Source organism: Mustelus asterias, chromosome 4 (assembly GCF_964213995.1).
Source record: "Mustelus asterias chromosome 4, sMusAst1.hap1.1, whole genome shotgun sequence".
In the NCBI taxonomy this organism is placed as follows: Eukaryota; Metazoa; Chordata; class Chondrichthyes; order Carcharhiniformes; family Triakidae; genus Mustelus; species Mustelus asterias.
Genome location: NC_135804.1, coordinates 49,181,584 through 49,205,893, shown reverse-complemented (window position 1 = coordinate 49,205,893; position 24,310 = coordinate 49,181,584). Strand labels below are relative to the sequence as shown.

The following is a 24,310-nucleotide window of genomic DNA, read 5'->3' as shown; positions in this document are numbered from 1 at the left end:
CCTCCCCGCCCGACCTCGCTCTGCCCTCACCACCCAGCCCAACCCTCCCCGCCGCCTGCCCCTCCATCCCTCCTCCCCGCCCGCCACTCCCCGCTCCCCGCTCCCCGCCCGCCACTCCCCCGTCCCCGCCCGCCACTCCCCCCTCCCCGCCCGCCACTCCCCCCTCCCCGCCCGCCCCTCCCCCCTCCCCATCTGCCCCTCCCTGCCCACCACTCCCCCCTCCCCGCCCACCCCTCCCTGCCCGCACCTCCCCCTCTCCACCCCCTCCCCGCCCGCCCCACCCACACCCTGCCAACCCCACCCCCTCCCCGCCCGCCACTCCCCCTCCCCGCCCACCCCTCCCCTGTCCGCCCGCCCCTCCCCCTCTCCGCCCGCCCCACCCACTCCCCGCCCGCCCCACCCACTCCCCACCCGCCCCACCCACTCCCAGCCCACCCCACCCCCTCCCCGCAGACCCCTCCCGCCTCCCTCCCCGCCCGCCCCTCCCCGCCCACCCCTCCCCCTCCCCACCCACCCCTCCCCCTCCCCGCCCGCCATTCCACCTCCCCGCCCGCCCCTCCCCACCCACCCCTCCCTCTCCCCGCCCGCCCCTCCCCGCCCGCCGCTCCCCCTCCCCGCCCGCCTCTCCCCCTCCCCGCCCACCCCTCCCCACCCTCACCTCCCCCTCCTCGCCCGCCCCTCATCCTCCCCGCCCACCCCTTCCCCGCCCGCCTCTCCCCCTCCCCGCCCGCCTCTCCCCTCCCCGCCCGCCTCTCCCCCTCCCAGCATGCTCCTCCCCCTCCCCGCCCACCTCTCCCCCTCCCTGCACACCCCTCCCCCTCCCTGCCCACCCCTCCCCCTCCCTGCCCACCCCTCCCCCCTCCGCCCCTCCCTCCCTCTGCCCCTCCCCCCTTCACCCCTCCCTCTCTCCGCCCTTCCCCTCCCTCTCTCCGCCCTTCCCCCTCCCTCTCTCCGCCCTTCCCCCCTCCGCCCCTTCCCCCATCCGCCCCTTCCCCCATCCGCCCCTCCCCCCTCCGCCCCTCCCCCCTCCCCCCTTCCGCCCCTCCCCCCTTCCGCCCCTCCCCCCCTCCGCCCTTCCGCCCCTCCCCCCCTCCCCCCCTCCGCCCTTCCGCCCCTCCCCCCCTCCCCCCCTCCGCCCTTCCCCCCCTCCGCCCCTCCCCCCCTCCGCCCCTCCCCCCTCCGCCCCTCCACACTCAACCCCCTCCCCCCTCCGCCCCTCCTCCCCTCTGCCCCTCCCCCTCCGCCCCTCCCCCCTCCGCCCCTCCCCCCTCCGCCCCTCCCCCCTCCGCCCCTCCCCCCTCCGCACCTCCGCCCATCCCGCCTCCGCCCATCCCCCCTCCACCTCTCCCCCCTCCGCCCCTCCTCCCTCCACTCCTCCACCCTCCCCCTCCGCCCCTCCCCCCTCCCCCCTCCGCCCCTACCCCCTCCCCCCTCCGCCCTCCCCCCTCCCCCCTCCCCCCTCCGCCCCTCCCCCCTCCCCCCCTCCGCTCCCCCCCTCCCCCCTCCCCCCTCCGCCCCCCCACCCCCCTCCGCCCCCCCCCCCCTCCGCTCCCCCCTCCCGCCCCCCCCTCCCCCCCTCCGCCCCCCCCCTCCCCCCCTCCGCCCCCCCCCTCCCCCCTCCGCCCCCCCCTCCCCCCCTCCGCCCCCCCCTCCCCCCCTCCGCCCCCCCTCCCCCCTCCGCCCCCCCCCTCCCCCCCTCCGCCCCCCCCTCCCCCCTCCGCCCCCCCCCTCCCCCCTCCGCCCCCTCCCCCCCTCCGCCCCCCCTCCCCCCCTCCTCCGCCCCCCCTCCCCCCCTCCTCCGCCCCCCCCTCCCCCCCTCCTCCGCCCCCCCCCTCCCCCCCTCCTCGGCCCCCCCCCTCCCCCCCTCCTCCGCCCCCCCCCTCCCCCCCTCCTCCGCCCCCCCCTCCCCCCTCCTCCGCCCCCCCCTCCCCCCCTCCTCCGCCCCCCCCCTCCCCCCCTCCTCCGCCCCCCCCCTCCCCCCCTCCTCCGCCCCCCCCCTCCCCCCCTCCTCCGCCCCCCCCCTCCCCCCCTCCTCCGCCCCCCCCTCCCCCCCTCCTCCGCCCCCCCCTCCCCCCCTCCGCCCCCCCCTCCCCCCCTCCTCCGCCCCCCCCTCCCCCCCTCCTCCGCCCCCCCTCCCCCCCTCCTCCGCCCCCCCTCCCCCCCTCCTCCGCCCCCCCCTCCCCCCCTCCGCCCCCCCCTCCCCCCCTCCCCCCCTCCCCCCCCCCCCTCCCCCCCCCCCTCCCCCCCCCCCTCCCCCCCCCCCTCCCCCCCCCCCCTCCCCCCCCCCCTCCCCCCCCCCCCTCCCCCCCTCCCCCCCCCCCCTCCCCCCCCCTCCCCCCCCCCCCTCCCCCCCTCCCCCTCTCCCCCCCCCCCCCCCCCCTCCCCCCCCTCCCCCCCCCCTCCCCCCCCCCCCCCTCCCCCCCCCCCTCCCCCCCCTCCCCCCCCCCCCTCCCCCCCCCCTCCCCCCCCCCTCCCCCCCCCCTTACCCCCCCCCCTCCCCCCCCCTTACCCCCCCCCCTCCCCCCCCCTTACCCCCCCCCTTACCCCCCCCCCTTACCCCCCCCTTACCCCCCCCCTCCCCCTCCCTCCCCCCCTCCCCCTCCCTCCCCCCCCCTCCCCCCCCCTCCCCCCCCCTTACCCCCCCCCCTCCCCCCCCCTCCCCCCCCCTCCGCCCCCCCTCCGCCCCCCCCTCCCCCCCTCCGCCCCTCCCCCCCCCCGCCCCTCCCCCCCCCCTCCGCCCCTCCCCCCTCCCCCACTCTGCCCCTCCCCCCTCCCCCACTCTGCCCCTCCCCCCTCCCCCACTCTGCCCCTCCCCCCTTGGTGGATTCTGTCAGTTTGGGCGGAAGGACTACAATTCCCAGCATCCTCCGCGCTGCGGAACGTCCTCGATGTAAACGTTTTGGGGGGGTCCCCGACAGCCAATCAGTTGCCGAATCGGCCGACGCCGCGTCGACGCGTGTCCTTGCTGCCGCGGTGCTCCCCGGGAGCTGTAGTCCCGCCCCCGTTGGCCGGCGCGGAGAGGCGGCACCAGCCGGACTTCATCTCCCGTGAGCCTCAGCGCGGCACTCCCCCCTCCCCCGCGGCCCCGGGCGGCGCGGCAGCCAATCAGCTGCCGGTATAATACGTTCGTTATCCGGGGTATAGACACAATAGGATCCAAGATGGCTGAGTTTGGAGCTTCAAACCACGGGGACTCGGCGTTGAATTATCAAGAAAAAGAGTTAAACGAGAGATTAAAGCGCCTCTACCCGGCTGTGAACGAAGATGAGACCCCGCTGCCTCGATCGTGGAGCCCGAAGGACAAGTACAACTATATCGGACTGTCACAAAACAACCTCCGTGTTCATTATAAAGGTAGTCTCGGTGGAATAATCTCGGTTAATCCTGTGAAAAAAGGGTAACCGACCGGCGATCGTGTTGTGAATAAGTGATTTTTCCCCCTGCCCGTTTTAGGGGCGATGATTGGCACTGTGACAAGTAACGATCTTAATGTTAATCGACGTCACCGATCTGTCTCTGAGCTCCGGAAAATATTTCCTTTTATATTAACATTTGTGTTTTTAAAATGATTCCAAACGTTGCCCTTTCCAAATATGTGGGGTTTTTTTTCCAGTGGTACCCCATTTCTGGCGCTGTGCCCGCTTGCTGAAGTGATTACCAAATGATTTTTGAACAACAAAGTGTGCAGATCGTCTTAATGGTGGCAGTGCAGTATCGTGTTTTGTAGTTGCTTAAAATAAACATCCCTTTTTGGCTGAGCTTCGTGTATTGTTTAAAACTAACAATTTTGTTTGCTGTCATCTGACAGTGTAGGCACTTCTCTATCCGCGGGTATGGTACATTTTTTAATCTGTTAAATGTTTCGACAACGGCTGGGTTGAGATGGATTTGCAAAAGAAAAAAAATATGTATTTGTTCCCTTTATTGGTTCTCTTTGTTTTAACACTGACGCAATTCCATGGCGAGAGGTTGTTGGCTTTGAATAATTCAGCTGCTAAAATTTGCGTCAGGTGCCTTTTCCGAACGTGATTATTGTTTTTTTTTGTGCTTAAATCAGGTCACGGAAAAAATCACAAAGATGCTGCATCGGTTCGTGCAACGCACCCGATCCCCGCTGCTTGTGGCATATATTACTTCGAGGTGAAGATCGTTAGCAAAGGCAGAGATGGGTAAGTCCATTGCTGCCGGCTCTGACATTACGTGACTTTTTTTTTCCACGGCGGTGGACGATTCCTTTTTAATAATTGCAGCTTTCGTTGCTTTGCAGGTATATGGGAATCGGATTGTCAGCCCAGGGTGTCAATATGAACCGGCTGCCCGGTAAGTCATGGTTTTGTCATTGTTGTTGGTGTTTAAAGACCTGGATGGTTCGAGTACAAAATAAAGCAAATGCAATTTATTTTTTTGCCTATGTTTTTTATTGGGAGGCACGATTAAAGTACGCTCTTAATTCCTGCCTGAAGGTTCCGGTGGTCTGGGACGATCGGGGTCCACCTATCGCTAAGATGTGATTTATTTTTTATTTTTTCCAAACCCCAGTAAATCAGGAATCGTGGTCACGTGCCCTTTCCTGGTACATTTGTTGACATTATTAGCATGCGATCACGTGACAGCTGCATGCATTCCGGGGAATTGGCCGTCTTTGCAGCAGAGGCGGCTGAAAGAAAGCATTGTGTGTGTTGCTTGTTAATATATATCTGTAGGTGTTATATTCATGTCTATGGCAATCCAAGCTGTCCAGTGTGGCTGTACTAATTTGATTTTGAAAAAGGATATAAAAGTCTGAGATCACGTACCAACCGACTCTAATTAGAACCACAGTCTGTCAGTATTTCACAAAGTGTGGAGATGCCGGTGTTGGACTGGGGTAAGCACAGTAAGAAGTCTCACTGTTTGAGAGCAGATATCCACTCCATCTGACGAAGGAGCAGTGCTCCGAAAGCTTATGGTATTTGCTACCAAATAAACCTGTTGGACTTTAACCTGGTGTTGTGAGACTTCTTACAGTATTTCACAAATGCAGTGAAGTTTGGTAAATCTTGAGTAGGTTCATTGAAAGGCTGAAACAGTATTTAGTACCAAAAACATTTGCCAACATGTCTAAATTAGCCTCAAGAGTCTTCAATGCTAGTTTAGTCTCGAGCTCTTTGAGATGCTGATGATGCACTACATCAGTACTAATATTATTTTACATGTGTAGTTCTAAACTGCATTCCATCCTGACCACGCTAGTGCTAAAGCTCAGTGTTGCATCGACTCTCCACATCAGAGACATTGAGACTGAGCAATTTTGGCTGCAACATTGGGGGAAAAAGTAGTTTCAATAGCAGCCAACTCAGTACCAATTGACTCAAGAACAGCTTCTTCCCTGCTGCCATCAGGCTTTTGAATGGACCAACCTTATATTAAATTGATATTTCTCTACATCCCAGTTATGACTGGAACACTACGTTTTGCACCCACTCCTTTCTTTCTCCACTATGTACTCTATGAATGGTATACTTTGTCAATATAGCACGCAAGAAACAGTACTTTTCACTTTATACTAATTCATGGAACAATAATAAATCAGTTTCTAAACCAGTAATTTTCAAACTTTTTGTCTGAAGGACCCACTTTCAAATGGATTAATATGCACGCTCCCCCCCCCTAAATTATATTGGCACCAAAGGCATACCTATTTTGACAGCTTTCTTCTTTGAATTTAAACTTCAAAAATCTCCCCTGAACTCTGTGCCCACTATCATTCTGGATAGCTGCAGTTCTATCTGACAATCATCCTGCTGCTCTTAGCACTCCTCTGCGCTCAATCCCTTCCAAGGTGAAATAGTCCACCTACTCTGCGTTGCATGCATGTTGCCCAGACTCCACTCCTACCTCCAAACGTGGTCCCATTCACCACTTATTTGCTCACTGCTCCACTTGTTCATGGACAGTCTGTAAGATCTATCCAATCTGAGTTTGGGAACCATTGTCCGAAGTTGCCCAAATCTTGTGTGTACACATAACCACATTGAAAAGATGGCACTTTAAAAAAAAAATTGGAATTAACAATATTTTACCTGTCCAAAGCGAAACAACATTTTGTCAACAATGGAGTTGAACACTTGATATTGTCAGTTATATTCAAATTAGCACATATGCAATATTTCTTTTGGCATTGCAATTTGACCAGTTGCTGGGATGTTTTTAATTTTTTGAGGCACAATACTGAATTAATTGTGATTAGTAAAATTGAAACTGAGAGAAACTGCTAGATATGGTCAATTTGGAGTCTTTATGGTCAATTTCAAATCAAGAGGGTATAGAAATGTTCAGAAACAACAGGGAATATATTGGCTTGTTAGCTATGTGTCATTGTGTATTTTTTTTCAGGAATTGGGTGATGAGTTTAAATTGCATTTTTGACTTGATAATATAAGAAACACGTTTATTGATTTTTTTTTTTTCACCTGACATTCAGTATTTCCAAATTCCTTTCCATCACTCCATCAAATGTAAAAAGCTGCTGCAAAGAGCTTTCTTTCCCTTCCCCTCCCCTAAAGGTGATGACTCTCATTGTCAGCGTCCATTGATTCATAACCAATCATCTCAGATCTTATCCAGATCCTTTTAGCTGTGCAAATCTAGACAGTGCATGACTGCGGGTACATTGTTTGAAAGTGCTTTTGTAGGAGAATCACAATTTACTTAATTCCACTCTTGCCTATTGCTGACATGTCTGGTTTCCTGAAGCAGAAGTTTGGTTCTCATTCAGAATAGATAATCTGGCCAATAATTTATTTCTTCCTTTGTTGACCTCTGTATGCCGAGATTAGATGTAGTACAGTTGAGATCAGCATACACCGGAGATCAAACCTGGAATCATTTGAGCATTGTAGCAGACTATTTGACTCATTGCACCTCTGCTAACTCTTCTAAAGTGTTGTCCAATGAGTTATACCACCCTGCTGTTAACCTTTATACATGGAAATGGTTTCCAATTTTGTGTGTGTAGATTTGTATCTGATTCCCTTTTGAACATTGCTATTGAATCTGCATCAACCGCCCTTTCAGGGAGTGCACCCTAGTTCATAACAACCCACTGACTAATTTGACAAATTATCTTAAATCTGAGTCCTCTGATTACTGAACATTGTCATTGAAAAAGGTTTATTCTTATCAAATCAAAATCTTTTATAATTTGAACATGTATAAAATTTCCCATGTGCTTTTAGGACAACTTGCACATTATGGCTTTGGAACACGAGGATGGGGCTTTTACTTACAGGGTCTTTCAGGGAGTGCAAGCAGATTTTATTAGGTAGACCAGAATCCATATTGGGTACATTTCTTGGGGTCTTCACATTTCTTGGGTGGCACAGTGGTCAGTACAGCTGCCTCACAGCACCAGGGACCTGGGTTCAATTCCGGCCTCCTCCGCCTGTGTGGAGTTTGCACGTTCTCTCCGTGTCTGCATGGGTTTCCTCCGGTTGCTTCGGTTTCCTCCCACAGTCCAAAGGAGTGCGGGTTAGATTGATTGGCCGTGTTCAATTGCCCCTTAGTGTTAGGGAGATTAGCAGGGTGAATGCGTGGGGTTATGGATATAGGGTCTGGTAAATACGTGGGGCTATGGGGATAGGGCCTGGGTGGGATTGTTGTTGGTGCAGATTCATTGGGCCGAATGACCTTTTTCTGCACTGTAGGAATATTTTTCTTCCTTTGCACTTTCTGCACTGTAGGAATTCTATGAATATGTATGTAGTTCCTCCAAATGAGAAGAAATATATCTTGGGCCTTTAAGATACTGAAAAGAATGATAAGGAATAGACTGAAGTGGAGCAGAAGGTTGATGGGATAATTTTGAAAGGAAGAGAGAGAATGCAAAGTGAATTGGTTTTGGATGAAGATCCACAAAAAAAGGCATGAATAATGCCTGGAAGTTTGGCTTCCAGTCAGGGAGAAGGCAGTAACGTGTAATAAAAAGAATAAAGGATGTGATTGAGACCATATACATGTAGGGAGTTCATGGCGCTTGACAAGGCAAGGGCTGATGAAAGTGCCATACTTGAAGCAAGGGGCAATATAGCCCATAAATGCTCTAAATTAACTGACCTTTATGAAAGAAGCATGGGAGATGGTGGTGAGGTGAGTGGGTGAGGAGTGAAGGTGCTTGTTACGACATTCAAAGTATCAGTTTGACAGGTGATCAAGTATGTGTTAGGTGCAGGAAAAGAATTAGCAAGTCGGCAATTCTGTGGAGATCTAAAAATGTGGCTTTGATAACTGAGCTGATGCAGGGTCAGCACAACAACTTGGAATTGACCAGAAGGCCAAGATTATTTGTTTCATCGTTCAACCTGAGCAGGCATGTGTGAATGTGGAACTAATAAGAAAAAGACTCAATTTTGTTTAAATTTGAACCATAGAATGATGCAGCATAGCCGATTTGACCCACTGTGCTTGAGCTGTTTTCTTTGAAAGTGCTATCCAATTAATACCTTTTTGTCCAGAGCCATGCAGATTTTTCCCTTTCAAAAAGCAATTGGATGAATAATTGAAAGTTACTATTGAATCCTCTTTTGCCACCCTTTCGGGCAGTGCATTCTAGATCATAACTTGCTACGTAAAATCATTTATACCATCTCCCTTCTGATTCCCTTGCCAACTACTGTAAACTTGATGTTTTTAATTGTTATACAGAGTACAAAATAATACATTTGCTTGTGGTGGAATATTGTGACAGTTTAATGGTTAGGTTATTAGAAACATAGAAAAACTACAGCACAAACAGGCCCTTCGGCCCACAAGTTGTGTCGAACGCATCTCTACCTTGTAGACCTACCTATAACCCTCCATCCTATTACGCTCCGTGTACTCATCCAGGAGTGTCTTAAAAGACCCTATTGAGTTCGCCTCCACCACCACTGACGGCAGCCGATTCCACTCTCCCACCACCCTCTGTATGAAAAACTTACCCCTAACATCTCCCCTGTACCTACCCCCCAGCACCCTAAACCTGTGTCCTCTCGTAGCAGACATTTCCACCCTGGGAAAAAGCCTCTGAGAGTCCACCCGATCTATGCTTCTCAACATCTTATACACCTCTATTAGGTCTCCTCTCATCCTTCGTCTCTCCAAGGAGAAAAGACCGAGCTCCCTCAGCCTATCCTCATAAGGCATGCCACTCAATCCAGGCAACATCCTTGTAAATCTCCTCTGCGCCCTTTCAATCTTTTCCACATCCTTCCTGTAATGAGGCGACCAGAACTGAGCACAGTACTCCAAGTGGGGTCTGACGAGGGTCTTGTATAGCTGCATCATTATCCCCGGACTCCTAAACTCAATCCCTCGATTGATAAAGGCCAGCACACCATACGCCTTCTTAACCACCTCCTCCACCTGCGGGGCCAATTTTAGAGTCCTATGGACCTGGACCCCAAGGTCCTTCTGATCCTCTACAGTACTAAGAGTCTTTCCCTTTATATTGTACTCCTTCATCCCATTTGACCTACCAAAATGGACCACGACGCATTTATCTGGGTTGAAGTCCATCTGCCACTTGTCCGCCCAGTCTTGCATCCTATCTATGCCTCTCTGTAACTTCTGACATCCCTCCAGACTATCCACAACCCCACCAACCTTCGTGTCATCGGAAAACTTACCAACCCATCCCTCCACTTCCTCATCCAGGTCACTTATGAAAATGACAAACAGCAAGGGTCCCAGAACAGATCCCTGGGGCACACCACTGGTGACCGACCTCCATTTAGAAAAAGACCCATCTATACTCACTCTCTGCCTCCTTTGGGCAAGCCAGTTCTGGATCCACCGGGCAGCAGCCCCTTGGATCCCATGCCCTCTCTCTTTTTCTAGAAGCCTTGCATGGGGGACCTTATCGAACGCCTTGCTAAAATCCATATAAACCACATCTACCGCCTTCCCTTCGTCAATGTGTTTAGTCACATTTTCGAAGAACTCCACCAGGCTCGTAAGGCACGATCTGCCCTTGATAAAGCCATGCTGAGTATTCTTAAGCATACTAAACCTCTCTAAATGCTCAGGATCTTCTCCATCAGTTTACCAACCACTGAGGTTAGACTCACCGGTCGGTAATTACCTGGGCTATCTCTATTCTCCTTCTTGAAAATAGGAACCACATCCGCTATCCTCCAATCCTCCGGCACCTCCCCCGTCTCCATCGACGACGCAAAGATCATCGCCAGAGGCTCTGCAATCTCTTCCCTCGTCTCCCACAGTAACCTAGGGTACATCCCATCCGGACCCGGCGACTTATCTATCTTGATGCCATTCAAAGATTCCAGCACAACCTCTTTGTTAAAGTCCACATACTCAATCCTTTCAGTCCACCGCACGCCCGTAGTGCATCCACCCAGGTCCTTCTCTGTGAAAACCGAGGCAAAATACTCATTGAGCACCTCTGTCATTTCTACTGGTTCCGTACAGACTTTCCCGCCTTCACCTTTTATAGGCCCTATTCTGTCACGTCTCATCCTTTTACTCTTCTCATTTATAGAACGCCTTAGGGTTCTCCTTAATCCTACCTGGCAGGGCCTATTGTTTTGGATCTCAACAGTTGGGTAATCTTGGATCATGATCATTCGTGTTCAACAGAATATCAAAATGCAAACTGGGTCAAAGTTTTCATGTGCAATGGAGTAATTGTGTTTCATGTAATTATGAACTGTGCAAGAAATTGTTTTGAAAGAGATATGTAATATGTTAAAGCAAGATAATATTTTGCATAATTAACATAAGTATGTAGCTAGTTATTTTGTGCATTCAAAATTACAAATCTAGAGCTTTAGTTAACTTCTGCGCACCATCACAAGCAGAATATAATTGTTGTTCAGTCTCCAGGCAAATTTCCATACTTTGATAAAGTAAGGACATGTCTTTTTAACTAACTGATCTGTTTTATTACACTGCATCCTTCTTACTAAAAGTTAAATCTATTTGAACAATGATCTAATATCATTGCCTTTGATTTGAAGTTGCACTTGAATATTCAAAATTTAGCCTTGTGTACATAGATTGAAATCTATTAGATTTTTTTTCAGATATAAAATGACTTTGAATGTATTTCATCTCTACTTTACTTTATGGTCATTCTGCAATATGTTGTAGCTTCTTGGAATCTGTGCTCTCTCTTCACTATAGTGAAGGTACACCAGCACTTGAGAAACATAGCATTTGTGCAAGTGTTTGAAAGTCAGGCTCCAGCAATTGTGATCCCAGGGCATACAGAACATTGGGGCATGGAAATATTGCTGATCATGGAAGCTAGAGACCAGAAGAGCAGTCTTGATTTTCCTGGCCTACAAAGAGTGCTAGTGAAAGACCTTTGCTGCCTTCAGCCAGCAGTTTCCATCTACCTTTTGTTGCCAAGTTTCTCAAGCACTGGGAGATCTGGATGGCAGTTGTTAAATTTAAATAAGGTCCCTAATTGCATTTTGGGCGCCTGATTTAAATATAATTAAGTGTACTTCTCCCTAGATGGGGAATACATACAGTAATTCATCACTGCAAAATGGCAACAAGCATGTATGTGGTGAGGTGCATTCCCTGTTTTTTATAGTTTAATTCCCACCCTATTTGTTGGGATGTTAATATTGCTTGGTACTTTCTGTATCCCTTTACTATCAATTTCTGCTGCTTCTGTCTCGAGTGCATTCATTTTCTTTTCACTACAAAAGTAATGACTGAGCTATTGCTCATTGGGGGAAGGGATCTGCCTACCTGGGGGAAGGGATCTGCTGTGGAAGAATGCTTCTGTGGTTTGGGACTGGTGAATTTTACTGTTGGACATCCACTTTGCTGTTCAATTCCACAGGACTGCCTTTCATATGGTTCAATGTCATCCTGTCTGAATGTAGCCAGAACATCTTCAATGATTGCTTCTCTTCCCACCTGCTCACTGTCATTTACAAATCTATCTTTAGGAGCTTTCTCTCCAACTGTATACTCCCACTTGGTGATGTCCACACACGGTGGCATTCACGTGTACACGAAGGATACCCAGATGAATTTCTCCACCAGTTCTCTAAACTCCCTCAGTGTTGTCCTGCTGCTTATGAAGTTTGATGTGCTGCAGCTAAGCACTGAGAAGACTGAAGTTAAATTTATGATTGATTCTACACCCTCGCCAGACACATACTTTTCATAACCTTGATGAAAGCAAAATACTGCGGATGCTGGAATCTGAAACAAAAAAAGAAAATGCTGGAAAATCTCAGCAGGTCTGACAGCATCTGTGGGGAGAGAATAGAGCCAGCGTTTCGAGTCTAGATGATCCTTTGTCAAAGTGGCTCTGATGAAAGGTCATCCAGACTGAACATTTGCTCTATTTTCTCCCCACAGATGCTGTCAGACCTGCTGAGATTTTCCAGCATTTTCTGTTTTCATAACCTTTGGTTATCTTGTTCGATCAAGAACCTTATACTCCATCTAAATTCTTAGTGATCTCTGTAGCACACCCTATCTTTGCTGTCCCTCAGATCTTTTGCTGCTGAAGCTTCTGGAGATAGTCAGGCCTTGATTTGGTTGCTGCAATGCTGTCCTTGCTCCCTTTCCATCCTCTGCCTGCGTAAGCACTAATTTATCCAGAACTCTGCATGTTTGCCTCAAACCAAGCCCACTTCCTCCAGTTCTTCCTGATCTACATTGACTCCCCAGTTCACAATGTTTCAAGTCTTTGTCTTCTTTATATCCATTAGTGCCTTAGCCTTCCTTTAACCTTCCTGAACTCTTTCTCTCAAACTTTTTAACTGGTTCAGTATCCATTTTTCATATACCCAGTGATGTGGGATGGGCTTTTTTATTAATATATTGAAGCACAGATTAACATTTTTGTTGGAACATTTAGAGGATTTATGGTAGTAAGGTACAGTAAGCGCTGGATTGTTTGGTTTACTTTCCTTTTTAATTAATCTTTTCTTGGTCCTTATCTCATTGAGGTTCCCAAGGTTGCCATCCTATCTTGTGCCTTCTAACATTTTGGGGTAAAGTTGTTCATATTTGTTGTTTGGATAAGCAGTTTTGTTTGCACTGTACCCACTGACATGATATATTTTATTGTAGCTGTTACCAATTTTCCCCATTTCAAGCTGTTGACTTTGGTATTTTTCCAGGATGCCAGTTCTGATTAGTGATCAGGAGTGTGAGCTATAAGAGCAAAAGTAGGCCATTCAGCCAATTGAGTCTGCTTCACCATTCATTTGAGATCATGACTGATCTGATATGATAATCCTCAACTCTACTTTCCTACCGTATCTCCATAACCCTTGATTTGCTTACTGAGTAAAACCTGTCTATCTCAGCCTTGAACGTACTTAATGACTCTGCTCTGGTGATGCTTTTTCCCCTTTCTAGCTCAGGGACACAGATAAACAAAGTATGTTTGTGGCTGAGATCAGCTAACAGATCATAGACAGCAGATGGAAGCTTTGGACTGCATGATTTAGTATAACTCTCAAAAACAATGCATTTATTTATTATTAAAGAATGCTGTTGTGTAGTTGACCACATTTTGTGCTGAAATGATGAGGTTTGCCGCTAAGTTCTGTGCAGGGTAATCATAACAGAAATCTTATGTTTTTAAATTCATTTATATTCATTATAGTAAAGAATGAAAGGAAAGAACTAAATTAAATAATCACATGTCAAGTTGATGCTAATATTGATCTTAATCACAAAACAAATTCAATGTATGACACTGATTGAAAATCCAATGGCAACCAAATGTTGGTATGCAACGGGATTCGCATTGTTTTAGTTCTAGGTTTAGTGTAATTACACTTCTGAAGCCAATGTATTTTATTATGTTTGGTTTCAACATGATTCAAACCTAGTTACCAATCCATGTGCTCCCAGTTATTCTTGGATGATGGTCATGAGCTAATTTAATTGTCTGTGTGTAAGTTAAGTGCTTGTGAGTTCAGAGAAAACTGAAGGAACCCGTGCGTCCCTAGCATTTATTTTTCTTCCTCGTTTAGTTTTCGCCCCACCAAGAATCTATATGCTGCTGCTCGGCAACTTGCTCCACAAGCGGGGTCGGTTTTCACATGCAGTCTGGTAATACTCAGCTGCATCTGTTTCTGACCCCGTTACCCTCTATACTGTCAGATAAATTGCCTGACAGCAAATACTGGTTGAGTTACCAGCCAATATTGACTGGTCAATATTGCTAAGACCAAAGCCACCCCCACCATGGGCCTTACCTCTAGGACAAACTAGACTTCCCACTAGCTCCTTTTGACCTTCTGCTATCCATTAAACCCTGCGCCCTATCACTATCACCACTTACTTCGCAGTAAAATGACCGAGCTAAAAAATGTTACAGAGCTGCTAAAACTTGAATATGCCATTTTGTTCCTCCTGACAATACTGCGCCAATACTTATCTTCCTGACCTGCTTTCATCTGCAACGAATAAGCCTGACTTGTCCAAATTTGTGTTGCATGTAACCTGTCCTGAATCTGCCTATCCTACATCATCTTTCTTGTATTTCATCCTCATCTTTACTGGCTAACATTGCTGCCTGCCTCTAAAGTATTTATTTAAGATCCTAGTCCTCACCCTCCTTCAGATGCCCTACCCTAAGTTAATGACACAGACTTACATTGGAATAGTCCATGATTCCGATTGGCAAAGTACTCCAGTGGTTTGCCACTGCCTGCTGACCAAGAAACTCTCCTACTCTTTGCTGCCTGCCATCAGGTGTACTGGAAGGATTTGCAGGCTGATGATCAACCTGCTTGGCCACATTATGAACACATGAAGTGAGACTTGACCCAAAGGTAGGGACACTACCACTGTGCCATAAGATCTACCTAGCCCTTGCTCTATACCTGCACTCTTCTGTCCCTTTGTTTGCTCTCATTCTTTCTCTTGACTCCAGCTTTCGAGCAATACACTCCCTTGCCACATAAGACCATAAGACACAGGAGCAGAATTAGGCCACTCGGCCGTCGAGTCTGCTCCGCCATTCAATCATGGCTGATTTTATTTTGTGGCATAGGCTGCAAGTGTCTCACTTGTGCAGTCTGAAACTCTTAACCTCTGGAACCTTTTCAAAAATCATTCCTCTAACCAAGTTTTCAGTCATGCATCCTAATTTCAGTTCGAGCCAACAGTCTTTCATCTACATAATAGGGTACTTCTCTATATTAGAAGTGCTGCATAAATGCAGTTTATTATTATTATTATGGTCCTATCAACATTGCTTAATGTGCTTCATGTACCAGTGCCTATTACCCTTCAATTAAGAAAATAACAACAGTTAAACAGTTTTTCACATTTTAAAACACTAAAAATATGCACTCAGCCTTCCTATCAACTATTCCATCATATTTTGATCTCTACATTCACGAAGAGAGCTACCTGTATAAACTTGTCACACTACAAGTACAGCATGTGAGCTGAGGCTCTACAGTAGCATGATTGGTGTGAGGGTATAATTACAATGTGACCAGTTTTTGGAAACAGTTTCAGTATGATATGGACACGAGTATTTATTATGGAAATATAAAATTTGAGAGAATGCATAACTTTAAAATGGGGACTGAACTCTGCCTACATGCCCTGGTCTAATTATCTGTAATTCTCTAGCCCTGTTTCAACTGATGACTCCAATTATTTGAGTCACCATGTGGAACACGCACTATATGTATTTTTTATTATTTTACTTGCCGATTGCTTTATTATTTAGATGAGCACTTGAAACGCCGTAGCATACAAGGCTACAGACCAAGTGCTGAAATTCTCTGTTCTCGTTCGCAACTGGGATTTTCCGGTGCCTCTGAATGGAGATTTCGCTGGTTTGCCAAATTTTCCATTCTCGCTCGCAATGGTTCCCACCAGGGATGAGACTGGAGAATCCAGCTTAATTACTTTACTGCATGAGATACAAATTTGAGGACTCAGTTACTTGTGAATTTCCATTATGGATGCTAACCACTATGAAAGTTCAAATATAAAGTAACCTTAGATTTTTAAAATGGATATAAATTCATTTGAACAGTTTGCTTAAATGTTGTAATAGAGCAAAGAGCTACAATACGATTAAATTGAGAAATATTTAGATATTTAGATCATTGGGTGGGTTAAGTAAGTTGGTGCTGGGTGTTCTAACCAGAAGAATAAGAAAAAACAGTAATGAACACCAAAATCATTGAGTAATGTGATGAAATGAAAGGACAAACTTTCTCACTGGAGTTCAGTTTCTTTATATACAGTCTTTGCCAGGTTATTTAGCCACACTGATCCTGTAATGAACAAAATATACTTTTTACATGATTTGCATTGTTGAGCTTATCAAATATAGGGTTGCATTAAATCATCAGCTTCATGGAGTGACTCTAAAATTTGATCATTCATTCATGTATTATTGGGGCAAACCTTTATTTTGTCATCCTTGCCCAAATGCTTGTGTGATTCAGCATGTACAGAAGGAAGTGGAAAGAGGCCACCAAGTCTATCAACCGTGCCTCATCTAGATGTGATGCAACTAATGTACATCATTTACCCATCTCAGACCACAATCTCCAAAGGTAGACAAATAAAACCTATGACCAGTTTAGTAAAAATGCTGAGGAATTCCTCTCAATGACTTGAGGCAATCAAACGAGGTTGCAATAGCTATTAATCATCCCAGCTGACTCAAGTCATGTGTTTGGATTTATCCTCTTGATGTTTGAACTATTTAAGGCAGCATAACCATACCCACCACATGTTTTGATTATCTGTTGCGTTAACATTTGTAACCTTCTTGGACCTCGCCCAAGATTATGAGAGATCTTTGGGCAGTGGATGATACTATCCACAACTGCCTGATCTGCATTGTGCACACATTGATCTCTCCAATGTTGAATAATTTTCCTTCTTATTCATAGAACAGCTTAAGAATGTTTTATTATTGATGTTACAGGTCATTCTTGTGTGTGATATAGCTTGTTGGAAGGCATTCTGAGTGTTGAATTATCAGTTCCTAAATAAAGGATCTTTCACAGTTGATGGCACTGCAGAATATAAAGTTATTGACCTTCATGCAGCAGGCTACATCAGAGATCCACTTCTGTCTGAGTTCTGAGGTCGGGATAAAGTTATCTCTATCCCGACCTTTTAAACGCGCTGAGTTGGTTGTATGTCATTGTTTGCATTGTGAAGTAAAACAAATGCATATTTTGTGATGGGCTGGCTTGGTGTCTGTTTAGTGGCCAACAGTAATTTTTCTTAAATGGAAAGGAATTGTTTTAAAAATTGAAAAACCTGTACTCTCTGCTATACCTTTACTTTACTTTAGTCATGGTGTGAGCTGCAATGATCACCTCTGCACCAAGTGTTGGCTGCTCGAAGAACTTCGGCTCAGAATTGATGAGCTGGAGACTGAACTTCAGATGTTGCGGCACATCTGGGAGGGGGGAGAGTTACCTGGACACTTTGTTTCAGGAGGCGGTCACACCTGGTAGATTAAGTACCTCTAATTCAGTCAGTGGTCAAGGACAGCAGGGTGTGACTGCAAATGAGGCAGGTAGAGGGATCCTGAATTCAGGAATGGAAGAGCCTCTGCTCTTGACTTTGTCCAACAGGTATGAGGTACTTGCTCCATGTGTGGATGAGGAAAAGGGCTTTAGGGAGGATAAGCTAGCCGACCACTCCACTGTGGTGCAGGAAGCCATTGAAGAAGGAATGCAAAAAGACAAGTGGTAGTTGTAGGGAATTCTATAATTAGGAGGATTAATAGCATCCTTTGTAAGTAGGATCGAGAGTCCCGCATGGTATGTTGCCTGCCTGGTGCCAGGGTGAGGGACATCTCTGTCCAGCTTGAAAGGATGTCAGAAGGGGAAGATCCAGTTGTTGTGGTCCACATTGGGACAAGCAACATAGGCAAGACTAGAAAAGAGGCCCTGTTTGGGGATTATCAGGCACCAGGAACTAAATTAAAGAACAGGTCCTCAAGGGTTTATTATCTCTGGATTACTACCCGAGCCACATGCAAATTGGCATAAGGGTGAGAAAATTAGGGAAGTAAACACGTGGCTAAAGGAGTGATGCGGGAAAGAAGGGTTCCATTCCATGGGGCATTGGCATCAGCATTGGAACAGGAGATATTTGTACTTTTGGGACGGTCTTCACCTGAACTGATCTGGGACCGGTGTTCTACTGGAAAAGATAAATAGGATGGTCACAAAGACTTTAAACCAGCAAGGGAAGGGTAAAACTACAGGAGGTATGATGGTCAATGGGAAGCAGAGCAGCAGGTGAGCATGTGGGGAAGGAGGGTTCTACTACATGAAAATTACGAAAAAAGTTAAAAGGAAGGAGAACTCGGGAGATGTTGTTAATGGAGGTGTTGGGATTCAAAAAGAAGGTATAAAAACTAACATAGGAGCACTTTACCTAAATACTCATAGCATTCGAAACAAGGTAAATGAGTTGATGGCACAAATCATCACAAATGAGTATGATTTACAGGCCATTACAGAGACATGGTTGCAGGGTGGTCACGACTGGGAGTTAAATATCCAGGGGTATCAGACTGTTCGGAGGGACTGACAAGAAGGTAAGGGAGGTGGTGTAGCTCTGATATTTAAGGATGACATCAAGGCGATAGTGAGAAATGATGTAGGTTCTGTGGAGAAAAAGGTTGAATTCCTTTGGGTGGAAATTAGAAATAGTAAAGAGAAAAGTCACTGATGGGCATTGTCTACAGGCCACCAAATAATAACATCACAGTGGGGTGGGCAATAAACAAAGAAATAACTGATGTATGTTAAAATGGTATGGCAATTATCATGGGGGATTTTCATCTACATGTTGATTGGTCAAACCAGGTCGGTCAAGGCAGCCTTGAGGAGGAGTTCATAGAATGTATCCGTGATAGGTTCCATTACATACTGTTCAAGGAAGCTATGAGGGAGCAAGCTATCCTAGATCTGGTCCTGTGTAATGAGACAGGAATAATTAATGATTTCACAGTTAGGGATCCTCTGGAAGGAGCGATCACAGTATGGTTGAATTTAAAATATTGGCGGAGGGTGAGAGAGTAAAATCCAATACCAGTGTCTTGTGCTTAAACAAAGGAGTCTTTGAAGTTGGGGACCAAGTGTAGTTGAACAGGTATTTTGTGTCGGTTTTCACAGTGGAAGACACAAACAGCATGCCAAAAAATGATGACCAGGAAGGCTATGGCAGGTGAGGACCTGGAAACTATCATTATCACGAAAGAGATAGTGTTGGGCAAGCTAATGGGGCTAACTGTAGACAAGTCTCCTGGCTCTGATGGAATGCATCCCAGGGTACTAAAAGAGGTGGTGAGGAAATAGCAAAAGCGCTCGTGGTAATTTACCAAAATTTGCTGTTCTCTGGAGCGGTTCCGGCAGATTAGAGAACAGCAAATGTGAGTCCACTGTTTAATAAAAGGAGGTAGATAAAAGGTGGGTGACTGTAGGCCGGTTAGCTTAACTTCTGTAGTGAGGAAAATGCTTGAATCCATCAACAAGGAAGAAATAGCGAGACATCTGGATAGAAATCGTCCCATTGGGCAGGATCGGTTCATAAAAGGCAGGTCATGATTCACTAATTTACTGGAATTCCTTGAGGACATTACAAGCGCGTTGGACAGCGGGGAACTGGTGGATGTGGTGTATCTGGATTTCCAGAAGGCATTCGAGATACCGCACAAAAGGCAGCTGCATAAAATAAAGGTGCATGGCTTGCAGGTAATGTATTAGCATGGATAGAAGACTGGTTAACTAACAGAAAGCAAAGGGTGGGGATAAATGGATGTTTTTCTAGTTGGCGATCAGTGACTAGTGGTGTGCCTCAGGGATCAGTGTTGGGACCGCAATTGTTTACAATTTACATAGATGATTTGGAGTTGGGGACCAAGTGTAGTGTCAAATTTTGCAGATGACACAAAGATGAGTGGTAGAGCAAAGTGTGCAAAGGACACTGAAAGTCCGCAGAGGGATATAGATAGTTTGTGATTAGGCAAGGGTCTGGCAGATGGAGTACAATGTTGGTAAATGTGAGGTCATCCATTTTTGGTAGGAATAACAGCAAAATGGACAGTTAATTAAATGGTAAAAAAAATTGCAGCATGATGCTGTGCAGAGGGACCTGGATGTCCTTGTGCATGAATCGCAAAACGTTGGTTTACAGATAATTAAGAAGACAAATGGAATTTTGCCTTTCATTGCGAGAGAGATGGAGTTTAAAAACAGGGAGGTTCTGTTGCAGCAGAAAACAAAAACTCTGTCTAAATTATCGGCAGTGAGATATTAAAATTAGAACTAATCTGTAGTTCATGAGCAGACTCTTCCCTTGTGTCCTGGCCTAAGATCCCCTCTCAAGCAATACATTCAGAAACTGATTAACACACTCCATCTCACCATAGTTTGAGATATTGCAAACAGAGAATGACCATTGTGCATCTCCATAATGGGTTGCTATTATTATGAAAGAAAAGTGTAAAGATTCACTGGTTACTATATTAGGTTTTAATATTTTCTATGTCAAAGTATAAATGGCCAAGCAAACTTGTCATATATGTAGTCTTGCCATCTCTCTTTCTCTCCCCGTGCTGTCCTAGCTGTTGCACGATTTAATACTTTCTCCCTTTTTTTACTTGCAATTTATATTTAATTAATTATAGGCAGATGTTGGGCATCAATTCACTTGTGCCCCTATAAATAGATACTGAGTTAAATTGTTTGTTTGTTGGATTAGAAGGTGTTTGCTTGTAACATGTAATTGTGTAAATAAATGCTTTCAAAAATGTGTGAAGATTGACTTCCGTACGCCCATCACCTACTGGCTCTCTGGGGCATAACAATGAAGATATTCAAAGATTGGGAGTGGGGGGACTGTTTTCTCGTTCTTCTCCCCTCTTTTCTGTAACTCTTTTATGAAACTCTTTTATGACCCTGAAAGCCACTGAATGTGCAGATTGATTGTGTGTGAGTGCAGCATTTGGGAAGATGGTCTCCTAGGTCTATTCACTATTGAGCGCTGACTGAAGTGTTACAGGGTTTAAGGGACAAAGGCATCTAAACCTGCTGACTCAGTAGAGGTCAGTGTTCTATTAGTCGGTACTTGTTCTGCATTTGACCGCTTGGGCCAAGTTCTCCCAAATGTCCAGACCTTTTTTAAATACTTCCAATTGGGATTGTTTAATTTTACCTAAGCTACTTGTATCTTGTGCTGGTGTTGCTCACTTCTGATGTTTGGGACTCTATCGCAGACAGCGGCAATATCAAATTAAGCTAACCATTTTGTGAAGTCGGGAAAATCCGGCTTAAATTTCCTTGCCATTAGCAAAAAATCTGGTAAGTTTCATTTGGTTTTGTTGCCCAACGTGAGAACCTCTACTGAATATGATAAGATGAAAAGGACAGGGTGAGATAATACATTGTTTTAATTATGAACTACTTGACGGTATTGTAAACCTATGTTTGCAATAGAGTGAAATCAGTAAGCAGGTATGTTTACTTAATTGTAGTTAATGGGTGTTGCATGATGTTGGAATAATGGCTCTTGATCTGTGTTGCAAGTACTATTAAGTTTTGCATTTAACTTCAACATTCAAAATATAAGTGAAATTTTGCTACGAGTCCCTGTCTGAATTTTAAATATATTTTTAAAAATCAGTCTGGATACAATGTTTCTGTCTTACTGACATTCTCTGAGGGGGAAAAATAAAGATCTTACTCTTTGCTTGTTTTTTTATGTAACTGAAATGTTGCAGTGGTCATCAAAGAGTTAAAAATTTGAAGTTCTCCCCAGCTATTATGCCACCGTAAACGTAAATTAAATTTACCTTTCTGTAGAGTGGGATAAATGTAACTTGGGATGGATGTATCTGCGGTTTTTGGTGCTTGGCCTGATTGCAATCCTGGATGGTCTGCTCATGGAATCTTATTTTCTGAACAGAATTTGGTATTAAGGTTGGGATCTATGGAGTTTTTTCATTGTCTTCCATCAACACATTTCTAGAGCTGCAGAGGTTTAGCAATTTTTTGGTATATCTCTAGATAAATAATGTTACTGCTGTAGAGTAGAATACCTTTTGCAAATTGTCAGCTCAAGCACTCCAAAGTCAAGTGTACCAATAATGTGATGCAGATAAAACCTCTTCCACAAATGCTGCTTAACCTCAAACTCAGGAGAGCTAGGCATCATCCGTATGTTTCTCATGTCACAGCTTTTGTTTTGCTGACATCTGTGAATGGAAGTAGCATTAAGTAGTGAACTGTGGACCTCCGCTCACTACAATTTAGTTCAGATCATCAGTGCACAAGGACAAGACCTGCATTCCATTGGTCTGAGCTGAAGTCAAGACACTATCTGTTTAATTCATTCTGTTGCTTGGTCCACCTTCATTCTTTTCAGTTGCAGTAAAGGAGTAACACTGATCTGTTGTGGCAAAGCAAGGAAGTGAAGTTGAAGCAGAAATAGGATTGTTCGTCTTTGATGGTGTGTGAAACATAATTAGAATTGAACCCAGTTCAAACTGTATTTTGATGTTTTGAAATCTGCAGAATGCTTTTGTAACGTTAATATTCAATTTGCCTCACTTTATTCCATTCTTCAATTCATCCTTTGCTTTGTTTGTGCCTTTTGTATCTCTTACTGGACAGTGTGTTGTGAGATTTTGCTGTAACTTGGACAACACTGAATTGCTGGTAAATACAAGTTTCTTTGTTCTAGACTTGCACAAGTGCCTGACTGAGGTGGTTGGATTATGTTGTATGGTTGTCCTGGCACTTAATGTTAATCCTCTGATGACCTCTTTAGTACTAGTACTGTTTAGTTTCATTGGCTTTTTGGTTAATGATGTAGCTGTATCTAGAATAATGCTTGGCTGGTACTAGTGGTATGGCAGATGTATCTAAGATACAGCTGTATGTTATTATACTGTACTCTGAAACCACTGTGGTCATGTGAATTTTGTTTACACTCTTGGGAACTAACCCAAAGAGGTCAAATGGTTTAATTTAAAAGAAATGTGAATGCCGTATTGAAACAATAACATCAACTCAGGAAATTTTTAAACAACAGTCTGGATAACTGCAGTTCAATGAGAAATAGAATTTGAATAAAATCAGAGTGGATAGAGGACCAGTTAATTTTTGTGTTTTGTTCTCACTGGCTCTCCCCCAAGGAGGAGAATGTATGTTATGTTGTGTGTATTTAATTTCCACCTTCGTAACCCATCTCCTTTATTAATTGCCAGGATGTTGACATGGCTGAAAAGGCTAACATTTATTGGCTGCCCCTAATTGACCTTGGAGGTGGTGATGAATTGCTGCCCTGGACCACTGTAGTCCATGTGGTGAACTTGGCATCTTACCCTGTCAATACTAAATGTTGTGATTTTCAATCTGTTACTTGTTTTGAGCTTTGTACGTGTACTTCCTGTGACCAGAAACAGATTTGTAACATAACAATTTTACAGTTTTGCTGTCTCCGGTGCAAGGTAGACCAGGGGAAGCAAAAAGTTGAATGACCACATAATTATGGAAGGTAGAATCCTAATTTTGTGTTTTGTCCCATGATCCACACTGCTGAGGTTCTATTTTTAAAGTTTATTACTGTCACAAGCAGGCTTACATTAACACTGCCATGAAGTTACAGTGAAAATCCCCTAGTCGCCACACTGCGGTGCCTGTTGGGGTACACTGAGGGAGAATTTAGCCTGGCCAATGCACCTAACCAGCACATCTTTCAGACTGTGGGAGGAAACCGGAGCACCCGGAAGAAACCCATGCAGACACTGGGAGAATGTGCAGACTCCGTACAGACAGTGACTCAAACCTGGCAGCTGTGAGGCAGCAGTGCTAACCGCTGTGAAGCAGCAGTGCTAACCACTGTGCCGCCCTTAACAGTGATTCAGTGCTGTGGAGTTGGTACGCAACTGTAGTTACTACTGTTTTGATGATGGTAATTACCTTCTCGCGTAGCGTTACAATAAATGTATGAGATACAAACTTTATGCTGACATGACTGAAAGGGTCATCGGCATTGTATCTATTCTGCTGGAGAAAGGATTCGAGATGCTCGACATGCTTCTAAGGTGCACGGCTATAGTTTGTTTTTCTCAGTTTTCTGTCTGTCTGGCCGCTTTGATTTGTCTTTGCCATCATGACATTAAATAACCAGAATCATCATTTTTAATTAGAAATGTTCTTCTGTCTCTGGAAAACATCATGACTCTAAATTGTGTCAGATGACCCACAGGTGAGTCATTAACTTAGTCGCTGCTCTTACCGTGCTGTATGTTCTGTGGCATTTGGAATGCTGTTGAACT

At 46.3% G+C, this 24,310-nt stretch overlaps 1 protein-coding gene across 3 annotated transcripts in view; it reads left to right on the top strand.

The window, feature by feature from the left end:
• The first annotated feature begins 3,152 nt into the window (after positions 1–3,152).
• The window catches only part of ranbp10 (RAN binding protein 10), a 142,069-nt gene continuing 120,911 nt past the window's right edge, over positions 3,153–24,310 (top strand). For 2 of the 3 annotated variants that reach the window (XM_078210965.1, XM_078210964.1), the window contains exons 1-3: positions 3,161–3,354; positions 4,058–4,169; positions 4,268–4,320. In XM_078210965.1, the coding sequence (XP_078067091.1) occupies positions 3,162–3,354; positions 4,058–4,169; positions 4,268–4,320 (358 nt within the window). In that variant the 5' untranslated portion in view covers position 3,161. Of the gene's footprint in view, positions 3,355–4,057; positions 4,170–4,267; positions 4,321–24,310 lie in introns of all 3 variants that reach the window. The other variant, XM_078210963.1, reaches the window with a different exon arrangement.